Consider the following 23543-nt stretch of genomic DNA (forward strand, 5'->3'; position numbering starts at 1 on the left):
CCTCCAAAATGCCTACAACCTCTCCTAGCTTGGTGTCATCTGCAAATTTTGTAAGTATTCTCTCCCCTCCATTATCCAAGTAATTAATGAAGTAATATATATTGAATAGTACTTGCACCAGGACTGACCTCACTAGATACATCCTCCCAGTATGAGAGTGAACCATTGATAACTACTCTAAGTTACGCTATCAACTATCATTACTAACTACTCTAAGTTACGCTACTTAGGTTGACTTACAGCGGTGTCTCCACTGCGCTGTGTCGACGGGAGATGCTCTCCCCCTGACATATTTTATGCTTCTCAGTAAGTGGGAGTATAGAAGTCGATGGGAGAGTGCTCTGCTATCAATTTAGTGGGTCTTTGCCAGACCTGCTAAAATTGACACTGCTGCATTGTTCGCAGGAGTGCTGATCTAGCCATATGTATAGACATGGCCTGTGATGTCACCGGTTCTCCATGAATTCTCTACAATAATTGCTAATGGTTTCAAGATTGCTTCACCTAGTGTCTTAAATACCCTATGATGAATTTCACCAGGCCCTACCAACTTGACTACATCTAACTTATCTAAATATTCTTTAACCTGTTCTCTATTTTGGCTTGCATTTCTTTTCTCTTGCTGTTAATATTGTGTTGAGTATCTGATCGCCATTTACCTTTTTAGTGAAGACTGAAGCAAAATTAAACACCTCAACCTTCTTGATTTCATCAATTATTTGCTCTCCTTCCCTGCTAAGTAGAGGACCTACACTTTCCTTCATCTTTCTCTTGCTCCTAATGTATTTAAAGAATCACTTCTTATTGCCTTTTACGTTCCTTGCTAGGATAACTCATTTGTGCCTTACTCTTTTTGTCCCTACATGCTTGTGGTATTCTTTTGTACTGCTCCTCAACAATTTGTTCATATTTCTTCTTTGTATAGAATTCCTTTCTGATTTTCAGGCAATTAAAAAGCTCCTGATAAAGCCATATTGGCCTCTTACTATTCTTCCTATCTTTCCTAAGCATTGGGATAGTTTGCAGTTGTGCCTTTAAGATTATCTCCTTGAAAAACTACCAGCTCTCCTGAACTCCTTTTTCCCTTAGATTTTCTTCCCATGGAACCTTACCTACCAGTTCTCTGAGTCTATTAAAGTCTGTTTTAAAATCTTGGCCATAATTTCTCTGTTTCTGTTATCATCTGTAAAAATGAGGTTAATGATATTTTGTCTGTCTCGTCTATTTAGATGTTTAGCTCTTTGGAGCAGAGACTGTATCTGACTACGTATATGTACTAGCACTTAGCTCAATGGAGCCCTGCTCTCAGTTGGAGCCTCTTGGCACTACAGTATAATAATTATTTGTTATACAAAGAAGTTCTTTGCTTTTGCCAAATACCAAACCTTGATATTTTAGTTTGTATTTAATTTCATTGTTTTTCAATGGCAGTCTATAAAAGAACATAGGGTAGAAAAAGTGTGTTAGTGAAGTTTGTATTCAGGAGCAAAGGGATAATATGTCACCAGTGGAAATCCCTTTCTTGGATTTTCTGGATCCTGGTTATACCACAGACGGTGCTACTGCAGATGCTCCATTGTCCTGGTAATTGTACATGAACCTGCACATCCCTCCTTGCTCTCTGCCAGAAGCCTGGAGCCTGCACGGCTCTGCAATATTGTCGGAAACTTTGCAAGCACAGGACATATGATCCTCCAGTATTTGCAGAGCTGTAAGAAGAATGGAATCAGCTGAGTACATGACGATTTCTTGAAGGACAGATTGCTGTGGGACATAGTGAGAAGCAATTCACAGTTGTTGTTGGCATTCACAGAACACTGCAGACAGTGGAGTGCTGCTTCTGGGCCCAAGAAACAAGTGCTGACTGGTAGGATCACATCATAATGCAGGTTTGGGATGATGAGCAGTGACCGCAGAACTTTCAGATGTGCATGGCCAAATTCCTGGATCTATGTGCTGACCTTGGCCCAGCCCTTCAGCACAGGGACACCACAATGAGAGCTGTGCTGACAGTGGAGGAGTGAGTGGACATTGCACATTGGAAACTTGCAATGCACAACTGCGACCAGTTAGTGGGAAACCATTCTGGACTTGGAAAATTCACCGTGGGGTCCATTGTCATGCAAGTATTCAGAGCCATTAATAGTCTTCTGCTATGCAGGACTGTGACTCTCGGCAATGTGCAGGACATAGTGGATGGATAAGCAGCAATGGGGTTTCTGAACTGTGGTGGAGCAATAGACAGCACGCATATCCTATTTTGGCACCAGACCACCTTGCCACAGAGGAGATCAACAGAAAGGGCTACTTTCCCATGGTTACGCAAGCACTGGTGGATCACCAGGGATGCTTCATCGATATCAATGTGGGCTGGTCAGGGAAGGTGCATGATGTTTGCATCTTTAAGAACAGAGAAAGCTACAAGCAAGGATTTTCTTTCCCAAGAGGCCGTTTACCATTGGTGGTGTTGATATGCCAGTAGTGATCTTGGGAGACCCAGCCTACCCATTGCTCATGACGCTGTACACTGGCCAGCATGACAGCAGCAAGGAAAGATTAAACTACTGGCTCACCAGGTGCAGAACGACAGCTGAATGCACTTTTGGTAGACTGAAGGGAGACACTGGCATCGTTTACCCATAAGATTGGATCTCAGTAAAAAAATTTTTTTTAAAAAAATCCCAACTGGTAGAGCTGCATGCTGTGTCCTGCGTAATACCTATGAAGCAAAGGGAGAAAAGCTGCTGCCAGGGTGGAGGTGAAGCAGCAGTCTGCCACGTTTGAACAGCCAGACACAAGGGCTATTAGAAGAGTTCAACACAGATCTATACAGCGCAGGGAAGAGTACTTTAACACTGAGCCACAGTAATGCATTGTGAAGTACTGTGCTCTACCTGACCCTGCAGTTTTGGGGCCTGTTAGGAATTGTGTGGTGCTTGGTGTACATTTATGATTATTACACTGATTGTCACTGATCCTATGAGTTGTGTCACAGTGTTCAGTAACGAGTAAGAGGGTGCTTTCAGAACTGCTAGACACTCTGCAGCCTGTGTTGTGAACTAATAAAGTTTAATTATTTCCCAAAGAATATAATTTTATTCAGTAGCAAAACCAGTGCAAAGAAAAATCTGTGCAATTTAAAAGCAAATACATAAGAAATTTAAGTTAATGGAACAGAACAATGGGAAAGAACAAACATGTCCACTTTACCTACACATACAGGAACTGTGGCTTTTACAGGTCAGAGTATGTGAAGCTGGGGTTGTCCTTAATGTCCCCTGGGGCGAAGTGGTAGGGGAGGGATGTGGCCCCTGATACCATGTGGAATGTTGAAGGGGGGTGTAGAAAGCTGCTGTAATGCTATTTTCCGTGGACTGCAAAAGGAGGCAAGCCTGTGATTGTTTGACCCATAGGTCCACAAGAGTCCGCAGCATCTGTTTGCTGCTGGAGAAGCCCCATTATGTCCTTTGCTTCTCTCTCTCCTTTTCTTGCTGGGACTCTTGGGCCTTTCTCCTCTCCACTATTTCCTTCTCCAGTTCACTTCAATGTTCGCCCTCCAGGCTCTTTGCTCACGGTCTGATGCAGCACTGGCTTGCAGGGTCTCATGGAACATGCCATCTCAAGTCCTCCTTATCTGGTTCAGATGTTCCATGGGCGTGGAGGGGAAAACCCCTCAAGGCCACAATGGCAGCAGCTTCCGATAAAACACAGACGTACCACTCTCAATATTATCACAGTGCAAAGTGAAAGTTAAAATTTAGAACTCCCTTCCCTTGCTCCCCTAGAGTTTTAAATAAGACATGCTCATTGACTATTCTGCTTCGGAGGGCTTGTGCACGGTGCCACTCACAGCACCAGCCATGGTGAGGATGGCCTGGCAGGGGTGAGGGGAATGAGGAGGGAATTGCTTGGCTGCATGGAACTATGAGTACAGGGCAATGGCACCGAATACTGGCACCATTTCCCACAGGTGGTGATGATTTTTTCACTTCTGCCCGTAACAGAGGCACAGACAGCACAGCTGCTTCTGGGGTCCAGAAGCCACCTCGGCCCATAAGCTGCTAGCCTGAGTATGCGATGGTGCCTGACAAAGTTATTGCTGACTGACATACGAAAGTGTCCTACCACTGAGGAAGAAATAAGACTGCCCTTCCTCCCTCGCCCCCCGAAATCTTTCGGAGAGGATTGCAGAGTACCCCCATGAAAGTTTTCATTGAGATTTCTCAGGAGGATTCAAGGGACATCCCTGTGTACATAAGCAATGGTTCCCATTGCCTAACTCTACAAGGGAATGATAGGTAAATAAAAATGCTACCTCTCTTTGCTGCACTGCTGCCTCTTCTAGCATGAATACATTAATTAAAAGTCATTAGCTGTGTCCTATTAAGTTGGGGGCGCCATCAGTACACCACTGTAATGGGAAACACAATTATACACTTACCCAAATTTCCTCCCCCTGCATCAGGCTCGCCCGTGTTCAACTGCTGGCATTGACTGCACGGTGTGGGAGTCTCATCAGGTCCTGGCTCACAGCATAGCTGGATCCCTTGGTTGCACGTCCCCCATCCTCCTTTCTGATCATGCCAGGGGCCTGTGGCTTGGGCTCCTCGGCGGTATCCATGGTGGTGAGTTCTCCAGCAAGTACGGCATGCAGCTCTTTGTCAAAGCAACAGGTCTGCGGCTTGGCACCAGATCAACTGTTGGCCTCCCTGGCCTTCTGATATGCCTGACGCAGTTCCTTTGCTTTCAGGTGGCACTGCTGCCAGTCTCGGTCAGACCCCTTCTCCTGCATCCCCCGTGAAATCTGCTCATAGACACTTATGCTTGGGTCTGTAGCTGTGCTTGTACAATCTCTTCTCACCACAGGCCCAGGAGATCCAATGTCTCCTGTCTACTCTGTGTCAGAGCATGTGTGGCATGTGTAGCCAGCATGGTCAGTTGCACATAACAATGGAGTGCTGCTAGGTGTGATCACCAAGCTGGACAATCAGGAAATGGCATTTCAAAAATGTGCCAGGCTTTAGAGGAGAGGAGGGCCTTCCAGCCTCCATGACCCTGGGGCTGGATCAAGCATTAAGGGCCAGCCGCTGGTGGACTGTTAGGGTCAACGTAAGTAACACAGTGTCTACACTTGCGCAGCATCAACCTCAGTACATCGACCATGCCCGGTGCCGCTCAAGCAGGTGGTGTTACTTTGTCGGCATAATGGAGCACTTATATCAGTGGGAGACAAATTTAAGTGTAGACCCTTGGACAAGTAGGTGGATGCAAGGCGGCTTACATTGACCTAACTTGCTAGTATAGACCAGGCCTGAGACTCTTTCCTTTGACTGAGTGCTGAGGAGACAGTGAGATCAGCCCCTAAGGACCAGGGATCATCAGCAACCATTCTGACCAATTAAGCAGTGGTTTGTAGATATGACAAGGAATCCCATTCAACTCTTAAATGGAATGGTGATTGCTACAACACGGGGCCTGAAGGACGGTAGTAGGTTTAAACTTGAGATCCTGGGCTTGGTGCTGTGTGAGAGAGGTAGAAAGCTTTCTTCCATCTCCTCCCCACCCAAAAAGTAAACACACTTGCAATAATATGCTAAATCTGTTTTAAAAGGCTCCCTTTAATGTATAAACTCATGATCGGAAATGCTAAGGTTATTACAGATGCACAAAGGGTAGTAACTGCTGATTTACAGGAAATGCAATTCATACTTACATGAGTCGGCTGTTATACCTCAAAAATACCTAGTCTGCACACTGCAGCCTACAATATTTTTAGCGTTAGTGCCATTATTATAGATCAAGCCACAATACTGTACAACTTGATTTTCTTCCCTCTCATTGCACAGCGCTGTCCTAGACTATTTGTTCCCAGAAGCCCCTTTTCTCTTTGACATTGCAGTTGTCATTGCTGTCATCAAGTAGCTCTACCACTGGTCTCTCAATATGCATATGAGTCAGTGGAAGAATAAGGGAGCGAGGGTGCACTTTATTTAGGTACATAGTTTTTAAGATGACTTGCAGTAAGACGATGCACACAATACACACAGAGGTACTTTAATCAGCCATCACAACATTTGGTTATGAAAAACCTACCTTAGGAGAAGAAGAAAGCTCCTTCACTGCAGGAACAGCTGACATATTCTCACTCATTCCTGTCTCTGTCTTTGGTGAGAGGACTGGTGGTGCAGGAGCCTTTCTTTTCATCCTTTCTGCTTCTTGCAGTGGAGTAACTTGATTATTTAAAGCAGGGCTTGATTTTGGTTCATAAAATGGATTTGATCTAATTAAAAGAAGGGAAACATATTTCTTTGCTATCTCTTTGCACTTTCAAAACAAAAATAATAGTTGATTGTTTTGATTGTGCTGTTGCTGCCTTTTTCATTTTTCTTTCTTTCTTTTCTTTTTTTTTTTTAAAGACCGATGAGTGAATTATGTACAGCCAGCAATTGCTTTAGGCCAACATTTGCAAAACTGGGTATCTAAAGCTAGGTTCCTAAGTCCATATTCAGCTGCCTATAGAAAAGTGGCTGAGCACCCACAAGTCTCATCGAAGTTGATGGATGTTGGAGGTGCTAAACAACTCTGAGAATCTAGAGAGTTTTATTTAGATAACTAAATGTGGATTTTGGAGCCCAATTTTAGATACCCTATGTTTGAAAATCTTGGCCTCAGTGTATATACAGTCAAAGTCAAGTACATTTTCATTTCAGTCACAAACAGCCATCATATAAGTCTGAGAACACTCAATGGAACACACAACAGCACAGGAAAATAATGGCTAATGTTGTTTGCATAGATAAATAGCCTTTTGTTTTGCACATTATTTGGCTAAATATCTTTCAAGAAACCCAGTCAAACATGTTCATGTGTTGTCTGATGCGTTATCACCACAGCTGCACTATTTATATTCCATCTCTCAATGATAAATAAAATAAGCACTTTCCTAGCATTTACACTTTTTAGCCAGGTCTCCAATGAGTCTTATGTCAGATGATCATACAGAGCTTTTCCTAATCATTTAATGTACTTACTCTCAGCATGTAAAATAGATAGCAATATTGTATCTAATAAGGGGTCCTCCTCTGTATCAAGCTAATGTATTCACTCTGTCTCTTATTTTCCATTCTTTTCCATATGTCCAACAGACCTCCATTTATAAAAATAAGCATCTGATCCATTATTCCATCTTTTACTATTGTACACTTTCCCAGTAAGATATACACGTATATGTATATGTATAATTTGCTGAACTCTGTGCTCATGCAGTAACATGACATAAATTCCCAAAAGGCAAACCTACATACAATTAGATGAAGTGCAACACATCAAAAATAAATAGCTTCAGTCCCTTGAATTCATTTTTAGATGGAAACAATATTGTATCCAGCATTAGATAAGAGGTTAAGCACTCATATCCAGTCAGAATTTTCCTCTCCATGCTAGAGAACCAAACTGGTAGGCAGTTTTTAGATAAATGAAACTTTAAAAATTGAACTTTTATAATAAGTATTCTTCATTAATAGCTGATTTAGCACTCCAGTTCCTTTCCTATTTCACTTTAAAAACAAAAAACCCTTTAAGAATATTTTAGTTTTAAAATATTTTCCTCAATTTATTGAAATGCCTTAGAAATGACTTTGATGCAGTTTTGCCCTTTTCCTCTTTATCAGTGAGCAGGAGAAAGCAATTGTTGTGTTACACCACAGAGAATAAGTGTACCTCTGAAGGCTGAAGTTTAGTAAACACATCTTTGGGAATGTGGAGAAGGGAGGAAAAAACTAAAACAACCATTCAGCAACAAGCTTGGTGCATGAAGCTCACCTTACTGTGGGACTCCTGCTGTTTATTACAGGAGAGATTAAGACTAAAATAACTAGCCCGCTGACTGAAGGCATCTTTGAGGTGTTCTCACTTCAGCACTCATCAAATGCAAAAAAACATGAGTGAAGTCAAAGCTAAGGGTGATGTCAAAATAACAGTTTAAACAAAAAAGGATGGACATGCTCCAGAGGAGGAGGAGGAGGAAAAAGGACGGTATTCGGTTTGGAACAGAAGACTCAACAGTACCTGTCAATTGTTCTAATTTTGCTGACAACCTTGTTGAGCTGTCTTCAAACATTACAGAGTTCAAAGGAAGGTGAAAATAAAAATGAAAAAAGATAAAGAGTGAAGAACAATATGTTTATAGGAGATCGCAATGTTTTCTTTAGTTCCACAATTTCGTCTTCTGACTAGCCAGCAAATGCAGCATGTTTTGACAGTGAACTAACTGACCCTCTACACCCTTACTTAGAATTACAGAAATTATGTGCACTGGGACTTTTCTAAGAAGTTAATGTTAATTTGCAGTGAGTAAAAAATTCAGATTAATGGGAGTAAAGAAATCTGAGAGCTGGGTGGAACCACATTTTAAAATTAATTTTCTTACATTCCTGCTCTTAAATAAAGACTTTTACCACAACACATTCACCAAGAAGCAAGGCCTACAATTAAGCAAGTTACAGGCTTGTTCAGAATTTGCTTTAAACATAGGCTGTATCTACCTTCAGTGTATAGTAAAGGCAGAACACATTGATATTACACTTTTCACCTCATTTTAAAACCAGTCCTAACCATTTCTTTGAACTGTTCATTTTAATAAGATTCCTAAAATATCAGAAGCATGACACAGGCTTGGTTTCTAGTTCTTGTCATAATGGTAAATTATAATGTAAAATCCAAGTTTTGAAGTCAGTGGATTTACTCCAGATTTACAGATTTGTAACACAGCAGAATTTGGCTCATGTTTGGTTGCCTGGTGAGCAAGACCAGGCAAAATCTGGCTGAATGAATCCTGGTTGGAAGATACTAATTGGCGTATGCAGTCTGTGCTTCAACTATATTATAAAACCAACAGTTATAATGGAATTTATCTAGAGAGAAGCTGAACTGTCCATCACAAGATAAGGCACCCAGCAAACATCTCAGTAATCAGCAATCATCAACACTGCAGTTACTTGTTTCTCTACTCTGTCAATCAACTTCAAGAAGTTAGAAAACATAGTTGCAACTTTCACCAACTATAGTGCTCTCCATTAATTCAGTCTGGTTAATGAGAATAGAAACTATGGAACCAAATCATTTGATTTGAATATAACTTCAATTTTTTATTTTAATCTATTCAATATGTTTTGGGCTGGTATTACTGGCTAATGAAATTTAGTTCCTCTTTCAATAAAATGATTTTCAAATGAAATAGAATTAAAAGAATAGGCTAAGTGTGATACTATAAAACAGTGCAATTTAAATAGGTGCGTACTTATGTAATTTTCAAACGCATAACTTTATTTAACTTAGCAAAGCAACTATTCTTTATTAAGGACTAGTCACCGGCCAATTTTGATTTTTTAAAAAAAAACGTATGAGTGCATTTTTACAAACGCACAAGTAATTTTTGATCCTTGCCTAAAATTAAAAAATGGCCAAATTAACTTTATTCAAACTTTGCAAAACACTTCCGTCTTTGAGCTATGACCAAAATTTCAACCCACAAGAGCTTTGTTTTGAGTTTCCTGATAGTTGAATATCCTTAACAGAACATTTAAACTGTAGCACTGTTACCACAATATACCTATGATCATAAATATTTTGCATTTACATACATATTCTGACGATATCAGTGTACTTGGCAGTCATCAATGAAGCAAGTCTCCATTAAGCATACCATTTAAAGTAAATATTTTTACCAATAGAGAAAATAAGGCACAGGGGTGTTATGTACTTTGCCCAAGGTTACATAGCAGCTCTGTGGCAGCTCTGGGATTAGAAATCAACTCTCAGGGCGCTCTAACAGTACATGCCTTGAAACGGATTTCCTGATTTAAGTACACTGAATCATGCTTCCTCTAACTTATTCCATTAGGATTTTCTAATGTTAAGGACATTTTGCACTGGCATTTAATGTAAAAAAAATCCCAGATCTCAGAGCTAAGTAATTTAATATTTAGCTTTCACTTTTCTTAGGCATGAGAGATATCCAGAGCTGTGGTCAGAGTTCAGTATAGGGCTTGATCAAAATGGAACCCGGGCCTCGCACTGAAGATATCTAATGGCATGGACTTTTAGTTAAAAAAAAGTTAGATTGCCATTATGTCATTGGCCCTACAGAAGCAAGTTCCCAGTCACATTCCAGTTCCCATTCCTGCCTACCACCCTCTCATAATGATAGTTCTAACATTTTAAAAAACATTTATTTCATCTTGTCTACAAGACTGAGTCCAAAATCCATGCTCTGCCTTCTCGAAAGGATAATGGGACCAGGCACCCGATTTTAAAAGTCTGCTCATCCTTATTCTTGGTAGTGAGCATCAAATTTAACATGAACACAGCAAGAAGAATACAATGTGATTCATGAAGCATACTGCAAAAAAACCCAACCAAACACAAAAAACCCTTTAAATGCAAGGGTAAAAATGCATTGCTTTTCAAATGAGGAACGGGAGTGTCCTTTGGCATCCTTCTATTTGACATGTAGCCCTCCTATTACTCTCAAAACCACTCTCAATGAAAGCATCTGCTCATTGCTGCTCAAAAATGCAAACAGAATGACAGGATGTATAAAGAGTGATACAGGAAATATTACTGAAAGCTTTAAAATGCCATAATGCTGTTATATAAGTCAACGGTTTGCCCTGATCTTCAACACGTTTAGGTCTGGTCACCCCATCTTAAAACAGATATACAGTAGCAGAAATAGGAGCATCCAGAGACGGGCGATGAAAATGATTAGAGACATGGAGAGACTTCTGTATGAAGAGAGATTGAAAAGGTTAGGACCAGTTAGCTCAGAGAAGAGACAAGTAAGAGGGACCATGATAGAGATCTATAAGATAAGGAAGGGTATAGAGGAGAGTAAATCAGGTGCTCCTAATTGTCCTTTTTTATATAAAAGAAGTACCAGGGGACGTTCAACAAAATGAAAAAAAATACATTGGAAAACTGCAAAAAGGAGCTACATTTTACACGGTGCATACCTGTCACCATACAGTGCCACTCAGGCCTAACACTTAGCAGGATTCAAAAAAGGGGTTACATATTTATGTAGATAAGGATATCCACAGTCACATGCGATAGAACACAAAATGTACAAAGGGGAATAAACTGTCAGGCTTCAGGGCACAAGCAAACTACTAACTTATAGGAGTGAGGAAAAGCTTCCCCTATATACTCATCATTCCGTAACTGTTTTTCATGGGGTTTCTTCCATTTTCCACAGAAGCATCTGGTGATTGCTGCTACCTGGCAAAGGATACTGATCTAGATGGACCACTGCTCTAACCCAGTATACCAATCCCTATGTTCCTAAACAGGCCTTGTGTCATAACAATCCACAATGCAGAACTGCAAGAGTTTCCCTTGCCCCATTCTACTCCATACGTTTAATAAACTGTCCCCGCAACTTTTCCAAGGCTTTTCCTCCTTAGGAACCTGTGAAAAAGTAGGAAGGGTCTCCAGTAGGGACTATGATGTAAAAGTCTAAATTTACTATGCTATTTAACCACTTCACCCTCCATTTTAATAATGAAAATACAGGCCAGCTTAGGTTTGAACAACATTTATCATTGGGGTGGGGGGGGTGGGGGGGGTTCATTTTTACCTTCTGTTAAGGAAATAAAGCAAACAGGGGTTGTAAATCCCCCCAAGAGACTTGAAAAATACAAAATTAAAACAAAACAAAAGCTGCTGTAACAAAGAGCTCCTGAAATCCACAATCTCACAGACAGGAAGAAAAAACAAGCCTGCCCTTTAAAACACTGCAGTGGCCTGTTTGGCAGAGATTTGTTTAGGATAGGGATGTGGGTGTAAGTAAAACAAAGAAAAAATCCTTCACTTGCCCCTCCACTGTCACTTTTGTCTCTTTCCTCTCTTCTTCTCTTCCTCAGTTTTAACTGTTCGCTGTCTCCATCTCTTTGGGTATGTATACTAATATTTCCCCTTTCAGACTCTCCCGATCAGTGAGTGATCAGGAATGTCTAGCGTCACTGTCAACAGCACAATCATACTCTTGGTCTGGGAAGATACAGCAGCCAGTGCTGTTTGTTCAGAAAACCAACTCTCCCGCACCCCACACACTGAATGGAGTTGGCAGAGAAAGCATTCCCTAATGCCAATTTTTCACAACCGAACAAAAACAAAGCACAACAAAAACCAGACAAAACTAAAAAATAAAAATTCATGGGAACAAAACTTAAGAGAAAATGAACCCCGGGGTCCTATACGCATTTCTATCAGTGTGCATGGAACTTCTTCAGTTTCCTAAAATACAGCTATAAAGAAAGCAAACATTAGGATGAAAACATGACACCTTAATTACTATTAAATATAAGAGCCACGAAAGTGTCTTGCCATAATAAATCTCATCAAGGTCTTTACAATTAAAAGTTAATTACAGTTGTCGCCTGTAAAATTGCTCATGTATACTCACCATAAATCCTTGCATGGGTGGTGCGGTTGCTGAGTAATAACCATATTCCTAAGGTGATTAAAGACACAAGCACACCTTACGCTTGTGCCTTCAATCATCCCAAATTGCATGATTATTGCAAAATGCCCTCACACCCTATTTTGCTTCATTACTAGAATATAAGACAGTCAAAGACCGTCTTATAAAAAATTTGAGATAGGGTTCTTAGACTCCAAGACCAGAACGGACCATTGTGGTCATCTAGTCTGACCTCTTGTATATCACAGGCCAGAGAACTTTCCCAAAATAATTCCTAGAGCAGATCTTTTAGATAAAAACCATCCAACCTTGATTTTAGAATGGTCCGTGATGAAGAATTATTAAAAACAAATTCCAAGGAAGTGCACAGACTGTTTCTCTTTCATCCTTTCAAGTAGTTGCTGCCTTGATGAGTTTCCCAATGATTCAACATTTGCTATATGGATTCCCAGGTGTCTCAGTTCACCCAAAGTGCATTCGTTCCAAGAACTTTCACTTTCATTAATAGTAAACATATTCTGGTTTAAGGAAAAAAAAATAGCGACAAGACAGGAAGGACCAAGGCCCATCAATCCTCCCTCTCTACCTCACTTGAAATTACTCAGTGTTGCCAAGAAAGGCAAAATCTTTCCTAAGGTACATGCAGAAAAATGTCCCCACAGATCCTGTCAACATGCTTGGGAGATTCATGAATTCTGTCCTGTGTATGTGGGCAAGAACCACCCTGGTTAAATCCATTTATACCTTGAGATTATGTCAACAATCCCACTAATACTTTAAGATTGCTTCAAGGTGACATATTACAAATATTATACTTACTCATCTAACTCTTCCTCTTCAGTTTTAGAAGTATCTGCATAGAGGTATTTACTCATGTCCACCGGTCTTACATTTTTCCTTTTTGCAGGTTGTGGAGGAGAATCTTTGATAGTTACAAACGTTTCAGGTTCAGGATCTGGCTCATCAAATGGGTTCAAGTACTCTGGAGCACCTTCCTCTTTAAAGGGATTATAATTATCACCATAGTAAGAGTCTTCTGGTTTTGAAGATGAAGCTGTTTCAGTATCGTGTTCTATAAAAAGCATTTTAAAAAGATTATTTAATACAAAATAAATTCAAAACTATTTTAGCAGATCTTTATATTTTATGGGGCTTTAATCTGAACTGAAACTTGGAATCTAAGGTATTTGCCTGGAAGTGAATATTAATGCTTTATTTACAGTGTGACCTTGTTTAGCCAAAAATAAGCTGTGAAAGGTAATGTCCCCTGAGGAGCAGGGAGGGAGGATATTAAACACTTTGGGTATGTCTACACTGCAATTAAACACTTGCGCCTGGCCCATGGCAGCTGACTCGGGCTCGCAGGGCTCAGGCTAAGGGGCTGTTTAATTGCACTGTAGACATCTGGGCTTGCGCTTGAGCCCAGGGTCTAGGATCTTGCAAAGCGGGAGTGTCCCCAGAGCTTGAGCCACAGCCTGAGTCCGAACATCTATACTGTAATTAAACAGCTCCTTAGCCCGAGCTGGAGTCAGCTGGCACAGGCCAGCCATGGGTGTTTAACTGCAGTGTAGTCACACCCTTTGAGAAATTTCCCACTTATCCAAAACTTCTTTCAGCCATATTAGTCATTTGTCCCTCACTTACTCATGTAAATAGGATCTCAATAGATGTGATTTTCTTTTAACGGATTTTCCCAATTAGGTTATTCAGGTCCCAACAATAATGCTTTAAATGCTTCTTTGTACTCTTATAATTTATAATGATTTCCTAAATGAAATGACATTTTGTAGGCCCTTAAGTGGTGGTAGGGATTGGGACCCCTCCATGTCTTATTTAAAACACATGATCTAGTAACACTGGAAAATCATTTATTAAGCAAGTTAATGACTAATTACACATTTTTAGTGTACATATCAGAACTTCTGCCGTAGATTTTTGATAACAATAGTAAATACACTCTCTCTATTACAACAAATTTAAATTATCCTTAAAGAGATACACAATCAGATTAATAATACATAGTTGGGATTTATAGCCAGCAACTCTACACAATTCTTTCCAGCAACAGAGGAAGAATTTTACACTAGCAGAGATTGTTGGCAGATATCTCTGTGACTGGAACAATATGAAAACATACATAGACAGAGAATGTTAACCACACTGAAATTTATCAGGACTAACCACACTATTCTTGCAGTCATAAATGGTCAGGAATTCATCTTACTACTGCTCTGACAAGATGGCATTATTGCAGGAAAGTGAGCTCTCACCCCATGCAAGCAGGCTCTTTACTAGCAGTTTTAACCAAAAAAACCCAAAAACTTTATTTGCAATAACAATTCACAGTTTATTCATGATGTGAAGTGCCCTTTATTTTTTGAGCTTTGAAATTACTGGGTTGAACATAATAGATCATTTCAATTTAAAAGACAGACAATATTATTTATTATTTGTATGGCACTAGAGCCCAAAGTTCCCCAAAAGGGCCTTGTCCACACTTGGGATTTGCCCCAGTACAGCCACTGATGACTAGCCAGTATAGACAAGCAAAGCTGCTACTTGTGCTTCTTGGAGCTTATTCCCACTTGAAACCAGTGTAAATTGTGGTTTACAGCGATTTATCCAATTTAGGTTAGGGATTTGCAAGCTGATGGCTGGAGTCAAGGTAAATCCCCACTGTAGATCAGACCTGAATTTTCTGAGGTTACCAGGATGAACCATCAAGTTGCGTACATAGCAAGCCTTTGACCACAGGAATGTATTACTGTGTAACTTTATTCTCATTTCCACTTTGCTCCTATTGTTAGTCACACTCACTTGTGTCTTGTCTTAAATTAGATTATAAAGTGTTTGGGCAAGGACTGTCTCCTGTACATTTATATAGTGGCAAGTGCAATGGGACCTCCATCTCATCCCTGGTTCATCCTACTTGAGAGCTACAGGTAAGAAGCTTGAGAGATCTCATTTTAGGAAGAATCTCAGGACTCCTGTTCCTTGAGCCAGTGAACCTTTCACATCTGAATTCCAAGAGGTATAAGAGCATATTTTGTTACAGGCCCTTTCACGGCTGTCTGTCTCAGAAGAGAACTCATCTGCCCACTCTGAAATATTGCTACTGTCAGAAGAGGTGAGAATAAAAAGGGATTAACTATGTATTTCCCACAATAAAGGAATGAGACCTACAGATCATATAACTGTCCCAGCCTTATTTAAACTGAAGATGGGTACAGAGAAGATAAGCACACTTGTATGATTAAGGACAAGATCAACAGCACAAAAAATGGACTTCACTAAATTGTACTGCAGGTTCTATCTGGTGAATATATATGACATTTTATTACTATATTCTATACCTCTTAATTATGGAGTGTTTCCAACTACCAATGATTATTCAGGCACTTTACATACAAAAATCCCTTTAAAAATCTTAATGTGATCTGCAATCTATTTTTCCTTGAGTGAAACCAATGCAATCTAACATATACCGTAGTTAAATTTAGCTCTACTGTATTCAATAGTTAGTAGATTTAGCTGTATTTACATTTTCAAAAGGCATTTAACATTGCTCCAAATTAAAGGTTGGTGTTTAAAATGAGACTTGAATAAAGATAATTGATGCCCTGGATTAAAAAAAATGGATGAGAGGCAAGAAAGGGGTGCTTGAAAAAAAGTTATTTTTAGACTTATAAACAATCAATCACTAGTGACAATACTTAGCACTCATATAATCCTTTACAAACATTAACTAATTATTCAGAATTTTTGAGTTTAATGTTGTTACAGTAAAAAAAAAATCTGGGCTGTACATATGTTACTAATCCTACATAAAGCTAAAAAGGAAGCGTTACATCTCCCTTTAGTAATATAAAGTAACATTAAAGTTTTGGCTTAGAAGAAAAGTTTTTAAATAGTTTTAATAACTTCAGTCTAACTGGATTCAAACAGAGAAAGGCACATTATAATAATGCTAAAGGATTAAAGGTAAACTGACCGAAGCAAAGGAATCCAGAGTTATTGCTGAGACTTTATTTCAGAACAACAAACTATTGTACTGAGGTCAAGCAAGAGTCTTGTAACAATGTAGTATGTGAAATCACTCATATGTTGCAACTCAGTGTATAGTCAGTCTTCGATTTGATTTTCCTGGCTTCTGCCAGCTTGTGTCAGAGCCCTAATTTTTTAAATATAATTTTTCATTTCTTCTAAGTTAAAAAAAGACGTTCAATGATATTAGTTATATTGCGGTAGCACCCAAATGCCGTGACAGGATCAGGGTCCTGTCGAAACACATATGAAAAAAGAGACCCACTCCCAAGAGCTTACAGGCTTATGGCCTCAATCCAAGAACGTGTTAAGTATGTACGTAGTTTTAAGGACATGAGTATGACCACTGAAATCAGTGACTCAACGCTTACAGCTACTCATGTATTTATGTGATTTACTGAACCACAGCCACGCTGTCATGCTTGTGGGACCTGGCCTCAAAAGATAAACATACAAAGGGAACGAGGGTAATGCGATGCAACATATGATTTTGGCAACAAAAATGATTAGGGGTCTGGAACACATGAACTATGAGGAGAGGCTGAGGGAACTGGGATTGTTTAGTCTGCAGAAAAGAAGAATGAGGGGGGATTTGATAGCTGCTTTCAACTACCTGAGAGGTGGTTCCAGAGAGGATGGTTCTAGACTATTCTCAGTGGTAGAAGAGGACAGAACAAGGAGTAATGGTCTCAAGTTGCAGTGGGAGAGGTTTAGGTTGGATATTAGGAAAAACTTTTTCACTAGGAGGGTGGTGAAACACTGGAATGCGTTACCTAGGGAGGTGGTAGAATCTCCTTCCTTCGAAGTTTTTAAGGTCAGGCTCGACAAAGCCCTGGCTGGGATGATTTAATTGGGGATTGGTCCTGCTCTGAGCAGGGGGTTGGACTAGATGACCTCCTGAGGTCCCTTCCACCCTGATATTCTATGATTCTATTCTATGATTCTATGAAGAAAATAGGAAGGGTGATGATAGACATATGCCTTATTAGTAAGGCTGCGAATCTTTCACGGAGGTCACGGATTCCGCAGCTGCAGCGGCTGACCCCAGGGCTGCTCGCCCAAGCAGTTGGGGAGCCCCTGGGGCCAGCCGCACTGCTGCTCCGGTGGCCCCAGGCAACTGGTCCTTGGAGCAGCAGTCCGGGACCAGCAGCGGTGCCCAGGCTGCCCCTACCTAGAGAAGCAGCAGTGGTGGCAAAGCCCAGGGCCACCCCTAGCCCGCAGGAGCGGCAAGGACAGTGGGGTCATGGGCCATGCCCCCCGGAGCAGCAGTGGTGGGGCCCTGGGCCCCCACACCAGGAGCAGCAGCGTCCATTGGAGCACTGCCCCCTCCTCTCAGCAGGTAAGATTTAGTTAGGCGTATTTTTAGTAAAAGTCAGGGACAGGTCACTGGCCGTGACTTTTTGGTTATTGCCTGTGACCTTTACTAAAAATACCCGTGACTAAATCGTAGCCTTAATTATTAGTTCAAGTTGTATTATTTATGTTGAACCTTTGCCTAATTTTTAACCAAAGCCTTTTCTATTTTAAAATTATTTTTAGCTCTTAAATATTTTCTCATGGGAGTGCACAAGAACCAACCCTGCAACTGAGTCCAAAAGAGTAGACCCCTATGACTATGTCATGGTTCCACATTGTGTAACACCTCTGATTTTTACACAGTCTCTCTGGAAATGTACTAATTTAGTGTTAGACACGGAGGCTTACTGCCTCACTATCACAAGACAGGGTCCCTGGCTTCAGTACCTCTGTTTCTCACCCCGGCTCCTTCTGCAGGTCCAAGAGTTTTGACTCCTGTTGGAGACTTACCCCCTAGTGAGCTATACACCCAGCAGATGTTTGCATCAACAAAGGACAGCCTTTTCGAAATAAGGCAATCCAGGCATCTGGCAGAACCACCTGCCTCTCTTGCCCATCTGTCCTAGATTCAATCTCCTCACAGCACTGGGCAGCCTTGTAATTATCATAGGGCATGTCTACACAGTGGTGTAATGGGGTACATGGCGGGGGGATATCTAAAGCACAGTAACGTGTTGCACATTAATTGGTCCATGTAGACACAACCAGTATGCACTAAAGGTTCCCTAGAGCGCTTTAATGTAGTACTGTTTAAGCATTTCATGATGAGACACAGTCTGTGTGCAGTTTTGCTTCTGTTAGGGTGTAAGCGTTCAGGAATTCTTTTAAAATTTGCACTGCAGAATCAAAAAGCATATTAGGGAAAATCCTGAAAGAAAAGACATGCAGGAAAACAATATCTTTTAAAAGTATGCTTTACACTATTTTTTAAAAATTAGCTTGACAGCGTCTCCTGAAAACAAGGCTTTACATATTTGTTTTTTATTTCATAGAATTTAATGAAAAATACAAATAGTTTCTGCAAGTCCCCTCAGCTTCAACATTATGGGCCAAATTCTGCACCCCTTACTAGGGTTTTCACTCCCATTAGTTGTCTGAGTATGGACGACAGGATGTAGCCCAATACGTAGAGCACCCTAAAATGCCAGGCTGAGAAGAACCTCCACCATACAATTAGTTAAAAGATTTAATTTATTTCACACATATGCTAAAACTGATGGAACTTTGTCAAAATCATTTTCAGGTCTCCTTGCAGCTTGCAACTCTGCAGATAAGTATAGGGTTTTCCAGACAGTGGCAGGCGCCTAGTTAAACTTGGCTCTTATTTCTCTCCTTCTTCTCCCTCTCTCCCATACTAACAATCCTGGATTCCTATTTATTTTTCTCCATCTTCATGGAGGCATTGAGAGAGGGTCCTCTCAGCCTCCCACCCCCTGGTGCAAAGAAACGGACCTTGCAACAGAGGGACAAGTCACAGGCAAACCACAGAGGTCTGAGAAAGGTCAACATTGGCTCCACTCTGGAATTCCAGACCTTCCTGAACCCTACATCTGTACCAATGATGGGTCTCTTAAACCCTTCAAGACTGGCCAGTAAATGTAAAACATTCTGTGGCCATTTGTCAAAGCCTTCAGAAAACATTTCACTCTTTAGAAAACAATGTCAATCCAGATCAAATTATATTATGGGATAATAACTCAATACCTAATTTTGAAAGCTGCATACTTTCTAGGTAAGGACAGCTGTCTTAATTTTCAAAAGTGACTAGTGATCTTGGGTGTCTCAATTTTTGGGGACTCAACTTGGGACATCTTAAAGGGTGTCAGAAATGGTGAACATCTGCCCTTGAAAAATCAAGCCATGTTGGGTTATTTCAAATTGGGGATTCAAAAATTGAGACACCCATAATCATTTTGAAAATTTAGGCTCCTGTTCGTAGTTTGAATCAATTCAATATTTTGTTGGTTTTAAAGTCTTTAAATGGGTAATAATAATTATATCTGCTACTGAGCTGCAACTTGGCACACCAAGGGTCAAACCCACAATAATTCTGAGTAGCCAAGTAATAAACCTGCAAAGGTAGGAGAGACAAAAGAACAGATTGATGTACTATTTACAATTGACACACTGCCCGCTTTTGCACCAGCTCCTGCCAACTGTACCTGGCATGGCTCCACTGACGGGAACTTCTCACAGAAGTATGCATTATGCCTGGCAGTTAAGTATCTGCAGAATCAGATGCTAAGTTCCCACAGGAACTAAGACCCATCACAAACCTGACGACCTTTCTTTCCCAGTGCAAATTGCACATGCATTCTATAACACACATACAGCGGCATACACATTTTTTTAAAAATACCAAAAGCCAAGCGTACCAAGACATTACACTGCATGCACAATCCTCCCCAGCGGGGGATGGAGGAGAGACAGAATGAACCACATGTGACAGCGTTACTTAATGCACGACTGAAAGGTGCTCAGATGCTACGGTGATGAGGGAAGTATAAGAAAAAGAATAGAATAAGGTGTTATTTCCCTGTACTGCCAGGAACAATGACCTAATTATAAACCAATAAAGCAAAAAGAAAAGGAGGACTTGTGGCACCTTAGAGACTAACAAATATATTTGAGCATAAGCTTTCGTGAGCTACAGCATCCGATGCATCCGATGAAGTGAGCTGTAGCTCACGAAAGCTTATGCTCAAATATATTTGTTAGTCTCTAAGGTGCCACAAGTCCTCCTTTTCTTTTTGCGAATACAGACTAACACGGCTGCTACTCTGAAACCAATGAAGGGTATAATTGATTGAACATGCTACAAAGATTTATCAAAACTTCAAGGCCTCAGAGGGATACGTTTTAAAAAGAGGTAGGAGATGGTCCTATTTCAATGGGAAGGTGATTTTAGTGACCCAGCTGGATTTTATAGTGATAAAAGGAATTGTAAAAACCGATCCAAATAAGCGCTACACATTTGCAAAATGTTAGAAGCAAGTAAGCTTCATAAACCCAAAGAACAAGATCTGAAAACGATAAAATTGGCAGCAAAAAAGGGGTTAGGTAAGATTACTTCATGAAAAGGTTACAAAACACATATATGTTTATAAAGGACCAAATGAAGCGTGAAATGTCAGCGAGTAAGGGCTTTTAAAAAAAGGGGTAGAGAAATACGGGAAGAAAGAAGCATTTGGAAACTGTACAAAACAAAGGGGAGCACTCAGGATTGGTCCAGTGGTCTTTTTGTCCACTCCTTCACAGAATGTCTTATGAAAATATGTTTATTATTTCTATTACCAATAACAACCAAACAGCAGCATTTTAAACTTCTATCAGAAACATAAAGAGGGGAACATGGACTGGGTAGTTCAGTGGATTCGTAATTGCTTTTCACTTTTATGTTGCCAAGCCTAGCCCAGGCTGATAATGACCAACAACTGTCACTATATGAAAGCTGGTCAGTGACCTGTGTGAAATGAGTTTGGTAGGTTTCAATCCACTCACCTAGTTACCACTCCGCTAACGGGCACCAATCAGAGAGCTCAAGGGCTGAGTGGGCATGGCAGCTGAACAATCTTCTTACCCTTAGAGATGGCTCTCAGGTCAGAATTAAGGTACACTGATGGGAGAGTGTGACAGAGTGGGAATTTTTCTTAATATTTTGTATCAATATTGTGTGCGTGCCTCAGTTTTCCCTATGTGATGCCTGATTAACTACATGGTGGGAAAAGGTTGTTGACTCTTTGCAGAGACCCAGAGATACAGGGGTGATTGATGCCTCGCTGTCTGGGACCTGGGTCCCCATGCCCCTGGAGAGCCCAAGAAGGCAATGGCCTGCCCAGACATTTGGCATATGGCAACTAGCGACCATGGATGGCCAGCCCTCTGCAGGAAGCCATCCAGGTATAACCAATTGGAGAACAAAGGAGCAGAGCCAGGTGACAATGTTTGCCTGGGAACAGGAACAAGGAATGAGGAGGGGCCTTGTGGGGTTGTTAAGTGTGGGCTGCTGGAAGCAGGAGATGTTCCTGGAATGGGACTGAAGAGGGGTCAAGAGGGCTCTGTGCTCTGGGACTGATCAAGGACTATGCTGTTACTTTCTGTTCTCTATGTTAACCGAGGACTTTCTACGCTGTGTTTGGGCACCTAATAAACCCTTCTGCTTTTACAACGCTGGCTGAGAGTCACTCCAGTTTAAGGAAGGTGGAGGTGCATTGCTTGCTTGGGGTGTACAAGTCTCTCTCAGGTGTCCAACTCAGGTGGACTCACTGAAGGGAGCTCCCAGTGTGAAGCTGAAGGCTCCGAGGTTCAGTCTAAGGAGGCGGTAAACCAAGTGGCTTTCCCTAGTGGGAGTGTGACCCTAAAGTAGGTCTGGGCTACTAAAGGGATTCCTGCCAGGGACTGTTCCAGAGCTGTTCAAGAGCACCGGACCTGTGGATCCGTGACAGGGAGCATGGGGAAATTTTCCCTGACGATCCTCTTTGTGCCTAGGTAGAAGGCTTCAGGCTCCACATTTGTCAATCTGGCACCTTTTGGAAGCACTATTTTCATTCACATATTTTATATATTTGTTACTATGTTTTGTTGTACTCTATATACACTGACTTTATATGGCAATTTTCACACACTAACAACTCCAAACAACTTCAGAACAATTAATTGCATTCTAGTGTTGTCATGGTGTGATTAAAAAAAGGCATATGCCCAGCGGTACGGCAGCTACTGTAAGATTGCAAATGTGTTATTTGGCCAGAATTCTGGCATTATCCCTACCATTAGACAATCACTATTTAGTGGAACCACTAGACGAAGAGAGAAGAAGCCTCAATTTGACATATCATTGGAGAAGCAGATGTTCAGTTTCCATTGACAATTAACATTCCTGATACTGCTGCCTGGGTGCATGTAATAATGTTAGTTTTTACCAGAACAACCATTTTAGTTTGTAACCTTAGGAAAAAAAAGTTATGCTTCATTAATGAGTCTGTAAATAATGATTAATTGTGTGAAAATGAATTCACCACCTTCTGCATCAGGATCTTCGAATGGGTTTAATTCTGCTGCATCAGGGTCTTCAAATGGATTCGAACTGGAATTGGCCAATTCTTGTTCCTCTTCATCCAAAAAATTAAGCTTGTTGATGAGTTCTAGAAAAAAATGAAGTATTGATTCAGTGTGGTCACAGCCAGCCCTGGATATTAACTGTTCACAAAACACATTTCAAATTCAGAAAATTCACACCAGTGGTCCATGAGAACAGTGAACTGGACCACATCACCAAGTGCAGAACTAAACTAATGTATTTTGTAGCACACCAATGTTTCCAGCCAGAAGAAATTAATTGAATAAAATAGATGTTCACTTATGAGTACTAATCCACTACACTGCCACAGCGGCCTTCTGGACCTAATTTGATTCAATAAATTTTGCAGTGGATCTAGAAAGATAAATATAGCAACTTGATTTCAAAATATGAATGATTCGTATATTCGTTCACTGTCAATTCTCTTCTTTGCATGCAACATTCATGTAAAGTCAGAGAAGGAACTTTTTGTCAAGTTATAATAGTTAGGCATTATTCACTGCACAAATTGTGTTTTAATGATGTGGTTTTTCTTTCCTATTCACAATCATGTGACAATGCAGTGGCTGAAGAGAGACACTC

The 23543-nt window shown here is 40.7% G+C and overlaps 1 protein-coding gene across 10 annotated transcripts in view; it reads right to left on the bottom strand.

Moving 5' to 3' along the window:
* The window catches only part of EHBP1 (EH domain binding protein 1), a 410447-nt gene that overhangs the window by 147688 nt on the left and 239216 nt on the right, over positions 1 to 23543 (bottom strand). For all 10 annotated transcript variants that reach the window (XM_084623076.1, XM_084623074.1, XM_084623082.1 and 7 more), the window contains 3 exons: positions 22903 to 23025; positions 13301 to 13553; positions 6094 to 6280 (listed from right to left, as the gene is read on the bottom strand). In XM_084623076.1, coding sequence (XP_084479202.1) covers positions 6094 to 6280; positions 13301 to 13553; positions 22903 to 23025 — 563 coding nt within the window. The remainder of the gene's footprint in view (positions 1 to 6093; positions 6281 to 13300; positions 13554 to 22902; positions 23026 to 23543) is intronic.

The sequence above is a fragment of the Lepidochelys olivacea genome (assembly GCF_965140295.1).
Source record: "Lepidochelys olivacea isolate rLepOli2 genome assembly, chromosome: 3".
NCBI lineage: Eukaryota > Metazoa > Chordata > Testudines > Cheloniidae > Lepidochelys > Lepidochelys olivacea.